Source organism: Camelina sativa, chromosome 11 (genome assembly GCF_000633955.1).
Source record: "Camelina sativa cultivar DH55 chromosome 11, Cs, whole genome shotgun sequence".
NCBI lineage: Eukaryota > Viridiplantae > Streptophyta > Magnoliopsida > Brassicales > Brassicaceae > Camelina > Camelina sativa.
This window is the reverse complement of record NC_025695.1, coordinates 16,633,879-16,652,868: the sequence shown is the minus strand read 5'-3', so window position 1 is coordinate 16,652,868 and position 18,990 is coordinate 16,633,879. Positions and strand designations below refer to the sequence as shown.

General features: G+C 32.3%; 3 protein-coding genes and 1 pseudogene across 3 annotated transcripts in view; 2 read left to right on the top strand and 2 right to left on the bottom strand.

Annotated features, from left to right (window-relative positions):
- The window catches only part of LOC104723606 (pyruvate, phosphate dikinase 1, chloroplastic), a gene marked incomplete in the record, with an annotated part of 7,423 nt that extends 4,986 nt beyond the window's left edge, over nt 1-2,437 (bottom strand). The window contains 1 exon segment of the mRNA XM_010441991.2: nt 2,002-2,437. Within this exon segment, the coding sequence (XP_010440293.1) occupies nt 2,002-2,274 (273 nt within the window).
- On the top strand, nt 3,872-6,538 carry LOC104723604 (WAT1-related protein At4g15540). The gene is made up of 7 exons (XM_010441987.2): nt 3,872-4,682; nt 4,756-4,821; nt 4,906-5,019; nt 5,279-5,489; nt 5,586-5,744; nt 5,813-5,964; nt 6,200-6,538. The coding sequence occupies exons 1-7, from the start codon at nt 4,405-4,407 to the stop codon at nt 6,342-6,344; spliced, it is 1,125 nt and encodes a 374-aa protein (XP_010440289.1). The 5' UTR covers nt 3,872-4,404; the 3' UTR covers nt 6,345-6,538.
- LOC104723600 (uncharacterized protein At4g15545) lies at nt 6,967-8,984 on the top strand. The gene is made up of 9 exons (XM_010441985.1): nt 6,967-7,347; nt 7,424-7,492; nt 7,568-7,621; nt 7,704-7,743; nt 7,831-7,935; nt 8,051-8,278; nt 8,370-8,412; nt 8,504-8,582; nt 8,687-8,984. The coding sequence occupies exons 1-9, from the start codon at nt 7,024-7,026 to the stop codon at nt 8,777-8,779; spliced, it is 1,035 nt and encodes a 344-aa protein (XP_010440287.1). The 5' UTR covers nt 6,967-7,023; the 3' UTR covers nt 8,780-8,984.
- LOC104723602 lies at nt 9,045-10,760 on the bottom strand (annotated as a pseudogene).

The following is an 18,990-nucleotide window of genomic DNA, read 5'->3' as shown; positions in this document are numbered from 1 at the left end:
TTTTTTTTTTTTTTTTTTGATTTGGATTGAGTTTAGATTGGAGAAATGTTTGTGCAAGTTCAAGAAGAGAGAGATATACGTATCTATATTTATACTAAAGCGAAAATTAGATGGAATGGATAAATTGATGCTGCCAAAATGGCAAAGGTAAAAAATTGATCAAATCCAACCTAAATTTTGACATAACAGTTATATAAAAGCTAAATATAATGTTAGTATAATTTTTAAACTAAAACCAAAATAGAAATAATTAATAATAAACAAGTTAATGAAACGATATTATTATAATCATCTAAAGTTTTATTATGGGATATAAAGTTTTGTTTTCTATTTAGACTACTATCATTTTGAAGAGTATTAATTTTATAATGTAAAGATAATTAAATAGACAGTCGAAAGTTGATATTTTATAATTTTGTTGGAAATATAAAGCAACTTGTTGTCTTTTGCATGGTACGTTATCAAACTTCATTATTATCTTGTCAAGAGATCATTCCAAAATATTGCTACCTCGAAATGCTAAAATTGTAATATAATTGACCAAAAATTAAAGAAGTTTCCTGTGGTGACTCGTCATAGATGTGTCAACCATATCTTATATCAGTCACACACTTGCTATCTACGCCTACCACACCATTCTTTCTTTCCGATATTAGATTCCTTTTTTAACAAAATTATTAATTAGTTATTGTCATATAAGATATAACAATCTCAACACATGAATTCTTTATGGTAATATTTCTTGAATTAACTAGCATCACAATTTTAGTTTTTTTAAGCCAAGAATTTGAGTGGCGTTTTTTTTTTGTCGTTTTGGCCGTTTGGAGATATTCACGTATTCTCTTTTGTACAATTACAAAACGTGGCATGGACGGCTCTACCAAGTGGCATAAGAATCTGAATGAAGCATATCAAAGTGTTCTTGGGATTCATTAAAGGTGCATTTAACGGAAATTAGGCTAATGAACCTAGTGGAAACGTTTTTTTTTTCTTTTTTTCTTATTTTATACTGGAATTATTTTTAAAATACTTGAATTTAAGCAGTTCATGTTTCCTACAATAATTTAATTAGAAAAAATAGTGAGTATGGGGAGATTCGATATAGTGGGTATGGAGATTTGAATCTCTATATCCAATATCCAATGTATACATATAGTATTTTCGTCAAACTTGATTTAAATGCAGGAGTGAATGTTGTTGTGTTTGCAGAAATTTGTAAAAACGTATGATTATAGCATTAAACATTATTATATATTAATGGTTATAAACGATATGAACCAACAACTGTGACAATGATTAAAAAAAAATTAGCAAAAAAATGTAATATAAAAATTATAGAAATTGTTAAAATATCAAAACTATATATTGTGCCAAACTGCCAATATATATAAAAACCCGAACATAGTTAATAATAAAATACCATTTAGAAAATATTAAATAAATGTATTTTATAGTGAACATAAACGATTATTCCTATCGAGAGAGCACCAATCACCATAACTGATTTTAAACGCTAGCAATCATCACCATCCATAAAACTGTATGTTTGCGGGTGGTTGTGAAAGAACCGATCAAGTTAGACACATATGTGTACCAAAATGATCTCATATGTGTAAGCAGTTTGAACCGCCCTAGCTAAGTTAGATTGCTAGGGTTTTATATTTGGTAGGAAGATTGCTAGTGTTTAAAGGAACCAATCAACATCAGCAGCTAGCCTCTCATAAGACAAAACTAATGTCATAATAGCGTAACCCGGTTTTGTGTTCTAACCGGGAGCATTAACCAAATAAGTAATATCCGGTTGCCTACGGAACTCATTTAGAATGACAATAATTTAGCTGCTAGATGGTTCCACTTCCACCCGATGATCGGTGATCATTTCTCCCAAGACTCTCACATCAGAACACACCCGAAACATAATAACAAGGGTATAAAATTACTGGAAGCCTATTTAATATTTCCACATGTATCCACCAGAAACATCGAAATGGAAAGACTTACCTTTTGTCCTATGGAAGCTGCCGGATCGGACACAGGGCTAAGGATGGCTCGAGCCTTTGTCCCACGATGTAAACCGGTTTTTGTTAAGCTTAACCGTTGGCAATGAATTGTACCGGTTTTAGGGAAACAGCTTTGTCCATCACCTAACAACCAGTTTGATCGACAAACCAGTCGGTTTTCGCCAAGAGGATCCGTACGGTACACTCCATTTCCTTTGAAGAGCTCCGGCGTTGTCTTCACGATCATACTTGTCATTTTCTTATATAAAAGCATAAACCACAAAAAATAAATATTGTATATACTTCCTTTGAAGAGTTATATAAGAGTGAGAAAAGGATGTATAAAAATTAGCGATGGTAGAAATGGCGGACGTTCTATAAGTTTCTTTCTCTGATCCTAATTTATTTCAATTTTTTTTGTTGGTTCTTACTATTAGTTACGTAGACTTTATGTGATCTTCTTTTTTTCTTTTTCTTTTTGAGTATTTTGGGGGTTTGTAGGATTTTGGTTTAGCGAGTGACGTGAGTGGACCGTGGACGAAATATAGATGTGGTTATGATTAGCCAATATGTCTCATTCCACGGTTGTTCTTCCTTTTTCTATCAACGACCATATAAGTGGCTACTATTAAAAATTAATTTCTAATAAAAATGTTATGTTTGAATGAGAACCAGCTTGAAAACTTATGAGGTCATATATAGTTTTTAACCACTAAACCAATCTTATTGGCTAAATGATATTTCATAATTTGTTTCCCTCAAGTTAAGATATTAAGGAAATAATTGAGATTTATGGATTACAAACCTAAAACTATTTGTGGTGGTGGTCGCTGTGAATGCGACTAGCCAGGTTCCACTGTTCGAGGAGATGGATGTGGCCACATACATCATTATAATTTACAATATAAATTGTTTTGTATACTGTGTTGCAAATAAATAAAAATATATATTAACTTGTATATGTTTATATATATTAGTACATTACGCTAAACTTCAAACTCCCAAATCTTAAACGCTAAACCCTTTAAATTGATGATGCGAACATGACTGACATAACCTGAGAACATCTTCAGAAATTCCGAAGAATCTGGAAGTGTCTTATACATTCATATAACTAGCTCGAGTTAACCAAGGGACCTGAATGTTATGGGAGTATGTGGCTGTGTATCATGCTCCATCGAACTTTCTGGTGATTGTTTTTTTTTGTTATCAGATCACTCCAAAGACTCATAAATTGTGACGGTCACGTGGAAGATGTGAACGATCGAACACTTTGACAAGATCCGGAAAGGTAACAAAATGGGTTGTAAATTTGTAATCCATCGTTTATAAAGTTGATAAAAAAATGTCTGAAAAATTAGGTGAGATATTTTATCACTTAACCATATTAAGATAGATTTCCATCGTTGTTAATTATTTTCCTCGTTTTTCTATCTTTAAAAAAAAAAATATGTGTTCCTTCTCATTGTTTTTGCTTTTGTATTTTTCATAGTAATTGATTAAATCTCGCCAAAACTATTCAAACAATTTTTTTTAGCATATGTCATGATTGAAAGAAACAAGTACAAATAATTGAGAAACAAATATGGAATTTTATATATTAGTCTATTGAAATAAATGGTAAAAAGACTACACACTTTAGGCGAGTATGCTCTTTTATTTTTTTTGTAATCAACTTTTTTTTTGGGCATCAATCAGCAAGGTTTTTTTTTTATCATTTAATGTATATTTTAAATTTGTGTATTTTAGTGAATTTTCAGAAAAAAATAAAAATAAAAACACTTATTACAAGTTCAATTTTACAAATACAAACATATAAATTGTTTAGTTTTTCTTTGAAGATTGATTTTAATGGCGTAATGAATGCACCAGGTATATATATTATGAGGTGCAAGGTTCAATATTCTCATCCTCTGGATCCACCATGCGATCACCGGATATACCAATCAAAAGGTCAGTGATGCTTTAGGGTTTGTCAGAGGATATTGATGGAGGTTTCAGATTTGGGGCTGATTACGGTGGAAAGATCAATTGTTCTTTTATGATGACGCTAATATTGATGGAGGTTCTCGTGACTGTTGTTGTTGATACAATTTGATGCAGAGCCTGACTATTGAGCATCTGATACAACACCAAATTAGCAAACATATAACAAAAGTCTTAACCACTGGAGAAGATTGTTCAAATGGAACTTCTCTTTTTTTTTTAGATAAGTGGAAGGTAGAAATTTATTCTAATGAATGATTGAGATTAAGGTATTAAGAGCTATAATGGGAAAAGTTCCTTATCAAGGGGTCCCTAGAATAATGATCCTTGTGGTGTAAAGTATTTGGTAAAGTTGAGATATTTTTTTTCATACTGTCGTCACTAATGATGTATTGGAGTTAAGTTGACCATCTATACCATGATTGCTTCTAAACTCACGTTAGCCTTTGAGATACTATCTGAGAATTCTGGATACCAAATAAATCTTATCATGAGAGAAGAGACAGTGTCTTGGAAGTACTTTAAACGAGATGTTGTGCCGTTCGCTGCTATGGTCGCAGTCGAGTGTACCACGGTTGGATCGAGCACACTGTTCAAGGCTGCTACCTTAAGAGGATTCAGCTTTTATGTATTTGTGTTCTACTCTTATGTTGGTGCTACCCTTGTCCTTTTACTACTTTCCCTCATCTTTGGAAGGTACTTTGGTCTGCTCGATTAGCTACTGTTGCCCTGTTTCAAGAATATGAACTTACTTATTTTACATATTCAGGTCAAGAAGTTTACCTTCAGCCAAGTCTCCTCTCTTCTTCAAGATTTTCTTACTTGCACTTCTCGGGTATTAGTATATCACTATGCTTCTTGATCTCTGAGCATTTTTTCGGTTTTTGTTGTCTACTTTGCTAACTTGAGGGTGAAACAGGCTCACGTCGCGGGTAGCTGGCTGTAAAGGTATAGAATATAGCTCCCCTACTCTTTCCTCTGCCATCAGCAATCTTACACCAGCTTTCACCTTCATGCTTGCCGTCTTCTTCAGGTTCCACTTTCTTCTAAACCGGGTGTTTCCATACTATAACGATACAAAAGATATGTTTTTTTGACACTGTTACACTCAACATGAAATGATACCAAAACATAGAAAAAAATCTGAAGCCATTAACTGTGTGAATTATGGAGTAGTTCAAACAAGTAAAACCTTGCGGTAATGTTGGACAATCTAGATATGAGATTTGTTTGTAACTCTATCTAACTTAGGTGACTTGTTCTGCTTCCTTGGGTGACTCGGACTTTTAAAGGATGGAACAAGTAATGTTAAGAAGCTCTGCAACTCAGGCTAAAATCATTGGCACAATAGTATCTATATCTGGTGCTCTGGTTATTGTTCTGTATAAAGGCCCAAAACTACTTGTTGCTGCATCGTTTACTTCATTCGAGTCAAGTTGGATAATAGGAGGCCTTTTGCTCGGTTTACAATTTTTGCTTCTTTCAGTCTGGTTTATTCTTCAGGTATTACATAAACTTGAGCTGATTCAGGAAACAGATTTTGGGTTTGTTGGTAACGCATAACATTGAGCTTAATTCGTCAGCTGTACATGATTTCAGACTCATATCATGGAGATATATCCTGAAGAGATAGCTGTAGTCTTCTGCTACAACTTATGTGCAATGGTCATCTCAGCGACGATATGTCTAATTGTAGAAAAAGACTTGAGTTCTTGGCAGCTTAAACCGGGTTTTTCCCTTGCTTCAGTCATATACTCGGTGAGACATCAAACCTCATAAGTTGAGAGATCAAATCTTAAAGCTAAGAAACTAACACTCTGCTTCAGGGACTCTTTGATACATCATTGGGCTCAGTTATTCACACATGGGGTCTGCATGTGAAGGGTCCCGTCTACGTATCCTTGTTCAAACCATTGTCTATTGCAATTGCAGTCGCCATGGCTGCTATATTCCTTGGCGATGCTCTTCACCTTGGGAGGTACCACAACTTTCATCTTCTTACTTTCAACTATAGTGTCTCTCTGTTCAAGAGCATAAGTGATAAGAACTTAACTCTAGGTTGTTGTCATGTTTAGTTCATGAACTTCGAATGCATAATGCTCAACTCAATAGCTAATAACCGGTGTAGGTTTTTTCGGTTATTGGGTAATAAGATTCAAAGATTATGTGACTAACTACATATAATTTTGCATGCATCTGTTTTGTGTGGGCAGTGTGATTGGATCAGTGATACTAAGCTTTGGGTTTTACACTGTGATTTGGGGCAAAGCAAGAGAAGATGCAATCAAAACAGTAAGTGATCCTGAGCAGTCACTCTTGTTGCCTACCCACAACACAGATGATGAAACCTTATCATGAACTTAAGTTGGACACATGCATAACTATTGGACCCATTAGAAGATGACCCCTGTTTATCTTGTATATATATCATACTAGGGGATTATCTATTAAAGATCTTGTGTGTACAAGTTTCTAACAAATGATATGATACATTGAATGTGAAAAATATAGATGAATATTATAGTACAACTTGAAGGAGTGGTAAATGAAAATTCAAGTCTTGTAATCAAAAGAAAAAGGAATTATCTAAACTAAAGATTTGGAAAAGCCAATCTAATCAATATTGAGTCTTTAAATTTAATTGTTTTTTGTCTCTTCTTAAGGGTCCAACAAATTAATAATAGTCCTATCCCATTCTACACAGCTCACAAACTTGGCTTACCCCAACTCAATACCACACATCTTACCTCAAATCATATCACTCTAACACAAAAAGCCAAACCATATGTGACCACATTCTCTCTTATCCAAAATCTATCAATCAAATCGTAATCATAACGTTACATAACCAGAACCGGAATCTTAAACCCCAAACCAATGAATTACGACATGAAACAACGAAATTGTTTGGTTTAGACTCTGATTTCGGTTTCAATTTAATACCGGTTTAAACCATTACATAACCGAATATAAAGAACACAAACAAAAAAAAAACGATAAAAACTGAAAAAAGATAATTAAAAGAAGAAAAAGAGAAATGTCAGAGGTTGAAGAAGAAGAAGAAGTAGAAGAAGGAACAACAACAACAACAACAACAAGTGGTTCGAGAAACTTCGATCTCCCCGACGAAGTTCTTCAAGTTCTACCTTCCGATCCATTCGAACAGCTCGATGTAGCTCGCAAAATCACATCAATCGCTCTCTCGACGCGTGTCTCCGCTCTCGAATCAGAGTCGTCGGATCTCCGTGAACTCGTCGCCGAGAAAGACAAAGAAATCGCTGAGCTGCAATCTCACGTTGAGTCTCTCGACGCTTCTCTCTCCGATGCCTTTCATAAGCTTTCTCTTGCTGATGGTGAAAAGGTCCGAACCCGGTTTTGACTTTTGTTTTTGGTTTTGACCCGATTTGGTTTTTGACTATTTTCGATTTTTTTTGCAGGAGAATTTGATAAGAGAGAATGCTTCGTTGTCTAATACTGTGAAGAAACTTCAGAGAGATGTCACTAAGGTGATTTTTGAACTCACATTTAAATTTTTTTTGACTTGAGTCTCTTTTGTTTCTAATTTTGTGAGTTATGTGCAGCTTGAAGGTTTTAGGAAGACGCTTATGATGTCTCTTCAAGATGATGACCAAAATGTATGTAAACATTGAAACTTCACTGTCGTTATTTTGCTTTTAAAGTTTGAAGTATAAATTCATATCTATGGGTTTGAAACAGGCAGGAACAACACAAATAATAGCTAAGCCAACACCAAACGGTATAGTTCTTGTGAGGGTATTTTAGTGAAATCTTGTGTTTACCTACTAAAATGGATGGTTTATTATATTGTGTGGTTTTTTGTCAGATGATGATACTCCATTTCAACCTTCAAGACATTCATCAATGCAGTCTCAAGCTTCTGAAGCTATTGAACCAGCTACTGCTACAACAGACAATGAGAACAGTGATGGTATCGTGTTAATCTTGATTCTCACAAGCCACTAAAACTCTTGTTGTTTGGGTGTCTTCTTTACTCACAAGTATTTGAATAACATTGCAGTTTGTCTTGTTGTGTTATATCGCAGCTCCTCCGAAACCGAGTTTATCAGCTAGCCTGCCAGTAGTATCGCAAACTGCTACCCCACGGCTTACTCCTCCTGGTTCTCCACCTATTTTGTCTGCTTCTGCTACACCTAGATCAACTTCGAGACCTCTCTCTCCTCGACGTCATTCTGTATCCTTCTCTACTACTAGAGGCATGCTTGATGATACTAGATCTTCTATTTCAATCTCAGAGCCTGGTTCACACACCGGTAAGTTAAAAAACCAGGATTTTTTTTTTTCTTGTGGCGGGTTTTGGGACATCACAATTGTTAACGGTTTGTTTGTTATTTGTGTGTTCAGCAAGAACTCGGGTTGACGGAAAAGAGTTCTTCCGACAAGTCAGGTAAAGACTCCTACCGTGAAAATTCATGCAAAACAACTCTCAACAACATTGTCTGTAACATTTTTACATCTTGTTACTATATCTTGATCAGGAGCCGATTATCTTACGAGCAGTTTGGTGCATTTCTTGGGAATGTGAAGGATCTTAACGCTCACAAGCAAACAAGAGAAGTAAGTAGAATACTCTCTCAATCTTGTTTACCACTCACAAGAAAATTCGGATTTTGTATTGATTCGGCATTGTTGTTTCTTCTTTTTTTTTTCTCTTTTTCCAGGAAACGCTTAGGAAAGCTGAAGAGATATTTGGAGGCGATAACAGAGATCTCTATGTCATATTCGAGGGCTTGATCACACGCAACGCTCACTGAGTGCTTGATTCTTATGTTACTCAAAGAACATATATACTCGGAAACTCAGGATTCAATCTACAACATTCAATTCCTTTGTTATCTTGGCGGTCAAGTAAGTCCAAGTGAAACTGACAATTTGGTTGTATCATTTGTGTCTGTTGTATATCTATCTTATCTATCCTCACATCTTCTATAAATTACATTTCATCATCTTCAAAATCAACATCCAAAATTTTGTATATTATATGGTGTGATCCCTAAAAACAGAGCAAGAAAGAACAAATAAAAAAACAGAGTGTTATGGTAAACCGTTGTAATTATCATGGTAATAACAATCTTGGCCAACAATGAAAGACACTAAAAGAGTAAAGAATACAAAATGGAACTAAGCAGCACATCTCTGAGTCTCAGACTGAATCACATATGCTCATCGGCAAAAGCTTTGAGATGGTTAAAAGAAGAGCCACCTTCTCTCACCGCCTCCGCTGCTAAATCCTTCCACCTGGCCGCGTTTCCTCTAAACTCCTCCGCCTTCTCCTTCATTACTTCCTTAATGCACCGCCGTATCTCCTCACTCTCCACCACCACAGCTCCTTCCTCGTCCTTCATCTCTATGACTCTCACACCTGTCTTCCAACAATCTTCTAAAAGCTTCGCGTTCGTCATCTGATCAGTACACTGCGGAAACGCCACCACCGGAACTCCCGATACCAAGCTCTCCAGCGTCGAGTTCCACCCGCAATGCGTCACGAAACAACCGATCGATCTATGATTCAAAACCCTAAACTGATCGCACCACGAAACCACCATACCTATCTCATCGAGCTCTTCTCTGAAACTACTTATGCAATCTTCTTCCTTCTCTTGCTCATCTTCTTTGCTTTTGTACGACTTATCCGTAATCACCCACAAGAACGGCCTCCGACTCTGAATCAACGCCTTGCAAAGCTCCACAAGCTGTTTCTTGGTCAATACGGCAACCGTCCCAAATGAAACATAAAGCACAGACGAATCCGCTTTCGTATCCAACCACTCAATGTACTCACTTTGACTTGACGAACCCGTTCTCAAGGTTAATAACGGACCGATAGGGATAACTTTGTAATTATCTGGAACCGAGCTCATGGCTTCTGGCTCAAGCTCTTTGAAAGTGTTGATGAGGATCTTAGGGTTTGCTTCTTCCTTCAGTGACTCAAGCTGTTCTCTTAAGACCGGTAGAAGAAACGCATAGGCGTTGGAAGAGACAAGGAATGAGGGAAGATCACGGAGAGTGAGCAGTGGCAGAGACGGTAATTGAATAGAACCATAAGGGTTATTACCCATCTCTGAGATTGCATCTTCGTAGCCATTGAAGTAATGGTAAGAAATGGAGAAGACTGTTACAGGTTGANAATTTTGACCTGTTACTCAGTAAAATTTTTAATTCAATAGATATTATTTCTNAGCCGAAGGAAGGTGAATCTCACGCGCTAGCTCAGCGACCCAAGTGAGGAGGATCGTGTAAACCACGCAAGTAAAAGGCCGGTTCTGACTCCGGTTATCTTCGATCAGTTCGGTTAGTGTCTCTTTGCCACGTCGTCTCATCTCAGACATGAAGTTTGCGGTCGCGTCTTGAAGAGACTTGTCGGAGGAAGCAGAGGATTTGTAGCCGTCGTCGTAGCCATCGGAGTAGGTAGCGAAGGTTAGGGTTTCTGGGACGTTTTCTTGAGAGAACATACGGCGGTTGTAGGCGGAGATCGGGGCGGCGAAGGTGACTCTAGCGCCGGAGATGGTTCCGGCTAGACGTTTGGCTAGCTCGAGAGATGGGTTGATGTGACCTTGTGTTGGAAATGTTACGAATAGGAAGTGTGGACCGGCCGGTGACTTCGAATTATTGTTGTCCATTTTTTTAGTGTTGCGATGGTGTTGTTACTTGTTAGTAGTATTGACTAAATGAGAGAGCATAACACAACAAGTTTAGATTTATAGAGAGATTGACTATACTGACACAGATCTAAGTGAAAACTGAAAATAAGTAACGTAATTTAGAAGACAAAAACAGCGCAAACCCCACTAAGTAAACATTGGACAAAACTTTTGTGACGTTAGTGATGACGAAAATCTAAAATAAAGAAAGGTCGTTTGGATTCAATGGATACGAACAAGCGACCATTTGGCCAACCCCTACATAAACTATTTAACATGCAATATTCAACTAACCCCATCTATATGAAATAAAATACGGTGGATATATATTTGTAAATATAGTAATTTTAATTGCACGTGCTTTCCTTTTTTTAAAACTAAATTTGGTGTATCTTTTAAACTAATCATGTTATTATATTAGATTATATTACATATACTAGCACGAGTTGAAATTCATTTTATTTATATTATAATTTTTATATAAAATATAATTTATGTAATTGTTTTTAAAAGTTTTTTTGGATAAAACATTATGTAATAGAATCATATGTTAAATATGATGGCTTGAAAAAAGACACATATTTTGTAAGTTTTATATTGTTACTGATTCTAGATAAGTACCCGTGCTATAACACTGGTTAAATTTTATTTTATACAAAATTTTGTATATTTTATATTTTAAAATAAAATTTTAATATGTTGTATTAGGTTATATACGTGAAGTTATTTCAACAATGTATATTCTACATCATGACTTGAATGTCATTATAAGACATAATTTTGTAATTTTAAAATTAAATATTCAAATTTTGACCTGTTACTCAGTAAAATTTTTAATTCAATAGATATTATTTCTAAAAATAATATTACTAAAGCTTGAATATTTTATAGATTGAACAATTTATATTTGTTTTTAAAAATTCAACTTATGGTATATCCAGAAATAAAACTATTTTTTAATTAGAATAAATAATATGATAATTTATTTGTTTCACAAAATAGACTCATATATAAAAATGAGAGGTGAAGTATAATAATAATTAACAAATTAATATGTTAAGCTAGATATCAAAAAATTTTATTTGATGAATAATTTAATAAAGAAAATTAATATGGTAAGTTAGATGATATGATTCTTTAGAATATTTTCTTTAAAATTTTTGGATTATTTGTAACCAATTAATCTATCATTAATGTATAACATATTTGTAACCAATTTATTAAAATTATATAGTCTACAAAACAATGTTGTGTACTTCCGTTTTATTATAAATGGGATTTTCTCTATCAGTCTCATTGCAATGTTTTAAAACCCAGGCCAGAATGGTTAAAACCGCGAAATGCCAAGTGTTCCGGTCCGGATTTCTATAAATAACTGGATTTCTTAGGATTTAGATTAAACCAAAAAATCGGCTAAAATTCACGACTTGGAGGTTGAACCGACCAGCCGGTTCAACCAATTTTAAAATCTTAAAGTCCAATTAGAATATTACAATTGATACCGCTATTTATTGACCTCTTCTTGTTTTTATTTGTTTCTCTTAATCAGTGTGGGATAATATAGTAAACAAGGCATTTTTTTAGTTGAGATATGTTGCAATATAGTACATTTTTAAAAATTTACATGGAAGTTAGTACGTTTTCGTTATGTTTGTAATTTTTTCTCAAATGATTTTTATGTTTTTGAACAATTACGATACTTTCTTTTCTGTCACGTAAATAAAACAAAGATAATTTTTTTATTTGATTGAAAAAGAGTTCAGTTTTTTGAATTTTAGTTGTCTATNTTCTACATCATGACTTGAATGTCATTATAAGACATAATTTTGTAATTTTAAAATTAAATATTCAAATTTTGACCTGTTACTCAGTAAAATTTTTAATTCAATAGATATTATTTCTAAAAATAATATTACTAAAGCTTGAATATTTTATAGATTGAACAATTTATATTTGTTTTTAAAAATTCAACTTATGGTATATCCAGAAATAAAACTATTTTTTAATTAGAATAAATAATATGATAATTTATTTGTTTCACAAAATAGACTCATATATAAAAATGAGAGGTGAAGTATAATAATAATTAACAAATTAATATGTTAAGCTAGATATCAAAAAATTTTATTTGATGAATAATTTAATAAAGAAAATTAATATGGTAAGTTAGATGATATGATTCTTTAGAATATTTTCTTTAAAATTTTTGGATTATTTGTAACCAATTAATCTATCATTAATGTATAACATATTTGTAACCAATTTATTAAAATTATATAGTCTACAAAACAATGTTGTGTACTTCCGTTTTATTATAAATGGGATTTTCTCTATCAGTCTCATTGCAATGTTTTAAAACCCAGGCCAGAATGGTTAAAACCGCGAAATGCCAAGTGTTCCGGTCCGGATTTCTATAAATAACTGGATTTCTTAGGATTTAGATTAAACCAAAAAATCGGCTAAAATTCACGACTTGGAGGTTGAACCGACCAGCCGGTTCAACCAATTTTAAAATCTTAAAGTCCAATTAGAATATTACAATTGATACCGCTATTTATTGACCTCTTCTTGTTTTTATTTGTTTCTCTTAATCAGTGTGGGATAATATAGTAAACAAGGCATTTTTTTAGTTGAGATATGTTGCAATATAGTACATTTTTAAAAATTTACATGGAAGTTAGTACGTTTTCGTTATGTTTGTAATTTTTTCTCAAATGATTTTTATGTTTTTGAACAATTACGATACTTTCTTTTCTGTCACGTAAATAAAACAAAGATAATTTTTTTATTTGATTGAAAAAGAGTTCAGTTTTTTGAATTTTAGTTGTCTATCTTTTATTTATGCACATCTTGTTCATATATATATATATATATATATATAATTAATATTAATTCTTTACAAATATTAAAAGAAATAAAAATTAAATGACCGGCGGTTCGACCAATTGACCCGGTGATCCATAAGACTTTATGGTTCAGTCTCCGGGCTAGTTTAAAAAACATTGTCTAAGAGTCGTTACGTTGAGCTATTGATAGATACATTGATATACAATGTTCTTTTCCTAGACGGCTAGACTGGTCTGGTAGTACGGGAAGAATATATCAAACACATATATATATCAAAGTGAACGTGATATTACCGAATGAGAATATTCAACTTACGTGAAAAAGTAGGTTGTTTGACATTAAATTCCATAAGCAGTATAAACACGATAAATACTGAATTGAATCAAAACAGTCTTAAAAGCGGTGTTCATATCATCATGGGTGATTTTGTTTACCAAGTTTACGCACTAGTTTATCTTTGTCTCTTCATATCCAAAGTCTTTAGAAACAAAATATGCTGAACTGTAGGAACTGCACCAAATAGTCAAAAAAAAAAAAAAAAATCCTAACAAAGAGAACGATGTGGTTAATTAGTAACAGTCGAATATATGTGTTTGTCCTACTAAAATGGATGGTTTATTCACTTATTGTATTGTGGTTTTTGTCATTTTTTTAGATGATGGTACTCCATTTCAACCTTCCCAAGACATTCATGATTCATCAACCCAATCTTATGAAAAGACACTAAAGAATATTATTAATCCATAAATTTACGGGAGAAAACTAGATTGACCCAAATTAAGAGTTTAATTACTAAATTAACTCATAAAATGTGAGGGTTAGATGAGTTATTTTTTTCCTAAAATACCTTTTTTTGCTTTTGAGGAAAAAAATAAAGTCAAATTTACTCTCCCAGATTTTTTTTTAAGAATATCTAAATATTTTCAAAAGTGTGTTGGACTAGTTGTGACAGATTTATTTGTGTATGACAGATTTGTTTTGACACAACCGATTTATTTTTGTATGACAGATTTTTTATGACATATTTATTTTGGATGACAGATTTTTTTAGCTACACTTATGACAGATTTATAATTGATGACAAATCTATTTTTGATGACAAATTTATTTATAAAGACATCACAAATTTTCACAATATATGACAGATTTGTAAAATGTCTAGCAGATTTATTTTCCACAGTTATTTCAGATTTATTTTCTTGATTAAAAGTTTGTCGTAACATGACAGATTTTTTTACAGAAAAATGATTACTAGGTTGACCTCTAGCGATAACAGATTTGTTTTAAGTTACAACCGATTTTTTAATTTAACAAAAAAACTGTCGTTTGATAATAGATTTATAACATTTTTAAAAAATTGCTAAAATTACCTATGGGTATATCATATGTTATGGCAGGTTTTTTTTACGCTATGACAGTTTTTTTATTTGCTTCCAAAAATCTGGTGTTTGATAACAAATTTATTAGATGTAAAATGTAAATATAGTGACAACATATTAGTTTTAAGTTATATTTTTTCAGTCATATTTTTATTAATTCTATTTTTTATAAATCATATTTTTAAACTCATATACTTAAAGCATATTTTATACATTTTAATTTTCCTAAATCATATTTAAAAAATTAACATCATATTTTAAAATTATATTTTTATATATTATATTATATTCTCATAAATCTTATTTTAATACTTCTTATATACACTATTTTTTAGTTATAATTTCATACATTATATTTTAAATAAAACTTATTTAAACTATATATCTTAAACTTCATATTTATAAATCATATTTTTATACATAATATTTTTATAAACATTTTTTTGAATATTATTTTTATACATTATATTTTAAATCATACTTTATTTTTAAAAATTATATCAAAAAAATAAACATCATATTTTTTAATCATGTTATATTTTTCATTAATCATATTTTTAAATCAAAATATTAAATGCTATAATGTATTTTCGTTTAAAAAAACATTTTTTCTGTGTTTTTAGTCTATTTTTAATTATTTTATATTTTTCATTAATCATATTTTTAAATCAAAATATTTAATATTATATTGTATTTTCGTTTTTAAAAAAAAAATAAGAAAAAAAAATCTGGGTTTTTAGTCTTTTTACCTAAAAATTGTGTCATTCTAGTTATTGGATATGATGGAGTGTTAATCTAGCAATTAATTGCCAAATTTGTGTCAAACGAGTATATTTTTACTAAATTTATTAATGAAATCAAAATTTGTATTAAAACATGAATAAAATCAAATAAATATAAGCAAAATTTCACGAAAATATTTTGTAAAATAGAACTAAGAAAGAATCATTTGAAAAGGGAAAACTACGGAACTGGTATCTCTAAGACCGAATCACATGTGCTCATCGGCAAATGTAATATATATCAAATTATTAAGGTCATCTTAGTTATCACGTGATATATATCAAATTATTTATTTGTCAAGAAAACATTATTTTCGACAATATAGTAAAATAAGTTTATTATTTATATAGTTTATACTCAAATATTTGAATAATTATATTTGAGTTCAAAAATTTATATTAATAGAAAATATTTTAAATAAAATTCCGAATGTGCGAGTGCACAAATTCTAGTATTACATATATTTCCTCTATGAGTCTCCTCATCGCAATGTTTTAAAACCCAGGCCAGACCGGTTAAACCGGAAATCCGCAAGTCTTCCGGTCAAAAATTCTATAAGGCCCTGAATGTTTTATAGTTTTTAAATGGTTTTTAGTTTTTAGTTTTTAGTTGTTAGTTTTTGGCTTTTAGTTTTTGGTTTTTTGAGTTTTTGGTTTTTGGTGTAGATTTTAGTTTTTGCAAAAACTTGAATAGTAACTTGATTAGTTTTTGGTTTTTATATATAAGTACTTTTTAAAAAAGGTTGTATTGAATTTATTATAGTTTTTATATTAGGAAAAACAAAAAAGAAAAAAATAAAAAAAAAGTTACGTAATATTTTCCTAAACCCACAAAATGTAGTTTTTGGATTCTATGAAGGAATTGGTAAAATCTACCAAAATCTGGTTTCCCTGATATTTAGGAAATCTATTTAAAAAAAATCATGATGGCTGAAAAGTATATTTTGCATAATCAAAAAGCCAAATCTTATATAAAGTGATTCTTATAGATTCAGAATAAATCGGAAAAATCAGCTAAAATTTGCGACCTGGAGGTTGAACCGACCCGCCGGTTTAAGCAATTTTAAAATCTTAAGAGTTGTGAGACATGAACCTCTGAGCCCAATTAGAATATTACAATTATACTACTATTTATTGACTTTTCCTTGTTTTTATTGGTTTCTCTTGACCAATGTGGGATAATATAGTAAACAAGGTATATTTTTAGTTTTCGTTATGTTTGTTACTTCTTTTCAAATGATTTTTATGTGTTTTTAAATAATTACGATACTTCTTTTCTGTCACATAAAATGAATTTATATTTGACAAAAAAAGAGTTCAGTTTGTTGAATATTATTTGTCTAACTTTTATTTTAGGCACATTTTGTTCAGATGTGTATATAAAATTAATATTATAATTAAAAAAAAATAAATGACCGGTGCTTCGACCGGTTTGACCAATTGACTCAGTGATCTAAAGACTTTATGGTTCAGTTTCAGGTTCCGTTTTAAAAACATAGCCTGAGAATCTTTACACTACAAGAAAGCATGTGATTTACGACTGCACTAATAGTCACTAAATAGTCACTAAATCACTCATAACGACTAAGTTACGAGTAATAACTGTTGTCATAAATCGATAGTCGGTAAGGAAATTCAGTCGTAACATAGTCGGTAAATAGCGACAATATTACGACTATGGCACGTAGTCGTAAACGTTGTCGTAATTTAGTCGTTACTATTTACAACTATTTGAGGACTATGTTACGACTAATAAAATATTGACAGAAGTAGTTTACGACTAGTTTGAGAATAGTTGTGAATTCGTCGTTAAATTATGCGACTCTCTGGTTACTATCGGACGACTATTAGATGACTATGTTACCACGACTTTAGGCCAGATTTAATAACTGGTTTGACGACTATAGTGATTAAAACCATAATTTTTTTGTTTTGTTTTTTAAATCGAATTACTAATGAAACAGAAACCTAAAATTCACATTTTTAATAACCAAAAGTTCACCACAATAGTAATATGTTCACCACATTAGCAATTACAAAAAGAGAGCCAAAATGATCAATAAAAAACTATGATTGACACATCATCCCAAAGTGACAAGTTCATAATAACCAAAAGAGAACCTAAACCATAATAAGTAGCCTAAGAAGTAACCTAAGTAGGAGCTGTTCTCTGTGTTGGAGAGGCGGTGGATGCATCACTTGATTCAGACTCTTGGAATTCGACAAAGGCCGGACACATCGTACGCATGAACTTTTCCAAGTGCTCTATCTTCTTCTGTTGGCCAGCCACAACTTTGGAGTGTTCTGCTTCACGAGCAGCAATCTCAGCATCACGTTTTGTAGTATAGGCGAATTGTTCTTCAATTATACGATGAGCTTCCTTCACTTGCTCTTGCAATGCTACAAATGATGACGACTCTCCTCGTTGATAGCTCTTGCCATTGAGAAGATCTTGAAGATGATCATTGAGGCTTCCAAGTCCAAAAAGATTACCTTGTGAATCCTTCTCAGTGGACTTAGAAAAGAAAAAATGAAACTGTTAGTTCTGAAAATGAAAGTTTTGAAGACTCTTTAAATATAGATTGTGAAAATGGTACTTTACCTGAAGAAAGATGGCCGTATAATCTTCTGCTGTGAGCTCCTGAGCTCGTGAAGGATCTGACTCGATCTCAGATATCTTAGCTTGTAAGTTTTTCTCATAAGTTGAGAAGATCTTCTCGGCTTTTTGATCGACATATGTACCATCTGGCCTTGTATGTGTCTCTTTGAAAACCTCACCAAGACTCACAGGTCTCCCAAGTTTCTCTTACAAAAACAAAAAAAAGGTTAAGACATAAGTTAAAGTTACAAAAAAAGGTTAAGACATAAGTTAAAGTTACTCACCAAGCCTTGTTTGACTTGTTGATACGATGTTGGTCCTTATAAGTGCGAGTGTGGATCGAGACCATTACGGTCTGACATACGAGCATTGGAATAGATTCGACTCCTTTCCTGTGCTTCTTCAGTATCCCACTGCGCAACCATTGTTTTCCAGAGTTCACCCGCGATCCATTTAGGTTGCACTCGACTAGTCCTAGCATCGCTTACCATGTTTTTCATCCGGCGTTGACATATCTCATAGAAAAAATGTTGCACTGTCCCTGTTATCAATGGATCCCAAGTGTGTGTTTTCTAGGGAAAAAGAAAATAGAATTAAGTTAGTGATAAACAACAATTAAAACCTATCTATGAATGATATATAACAGAAAACTATACCGCAAACTCAAGGAAGTATCTTTCTCGTCTATCCGGAGGTACACATGACCAATTATAGTAT

Coding starts and splice junctions, on each gene's coding strand:
- LOC104723604 (XM_010441987.2), top strand. CDS start 4,405: ATGATTGCTTCTAAACTCACGTTAGCCTTTGAGATACTATCTGAGAAT. Junction 4,683..4,755: donor CTTTCCCTCATCTTTGGAAG/GTACTTTGGTCT, acceptor TTACATATTCAG/GTCAAGAAGTTTACCTTCAG. Junction 5,490..5,585: donor CAGTCTGGTTTATTCTTCAG/GTATTACATAAA, acceptor ACATGATTTCAG/ACTCATATCATGGAGATATA.
- LOC104723600 (XM_010441985.1), top strand. CDS start 7,024: ATGTCAGAGGTTGAAGAAGAAGAAGAAGTAGAAGAAGGAACAACAACA. Junction 7,744..7,830: donor AGCTAAGCCAACACCAAACG/GTATAGTTCTTG, acceptor GTTTTTTGTCAG/ATGATGATACTCCATTTCAA. Junction 8,413..8,503: donor GAGTTCTTCCGACAAGTCAG/GTAAAGACTCCT, acceptor TATCTTGATCAG/GAGCCGATTATCTTACGAGC.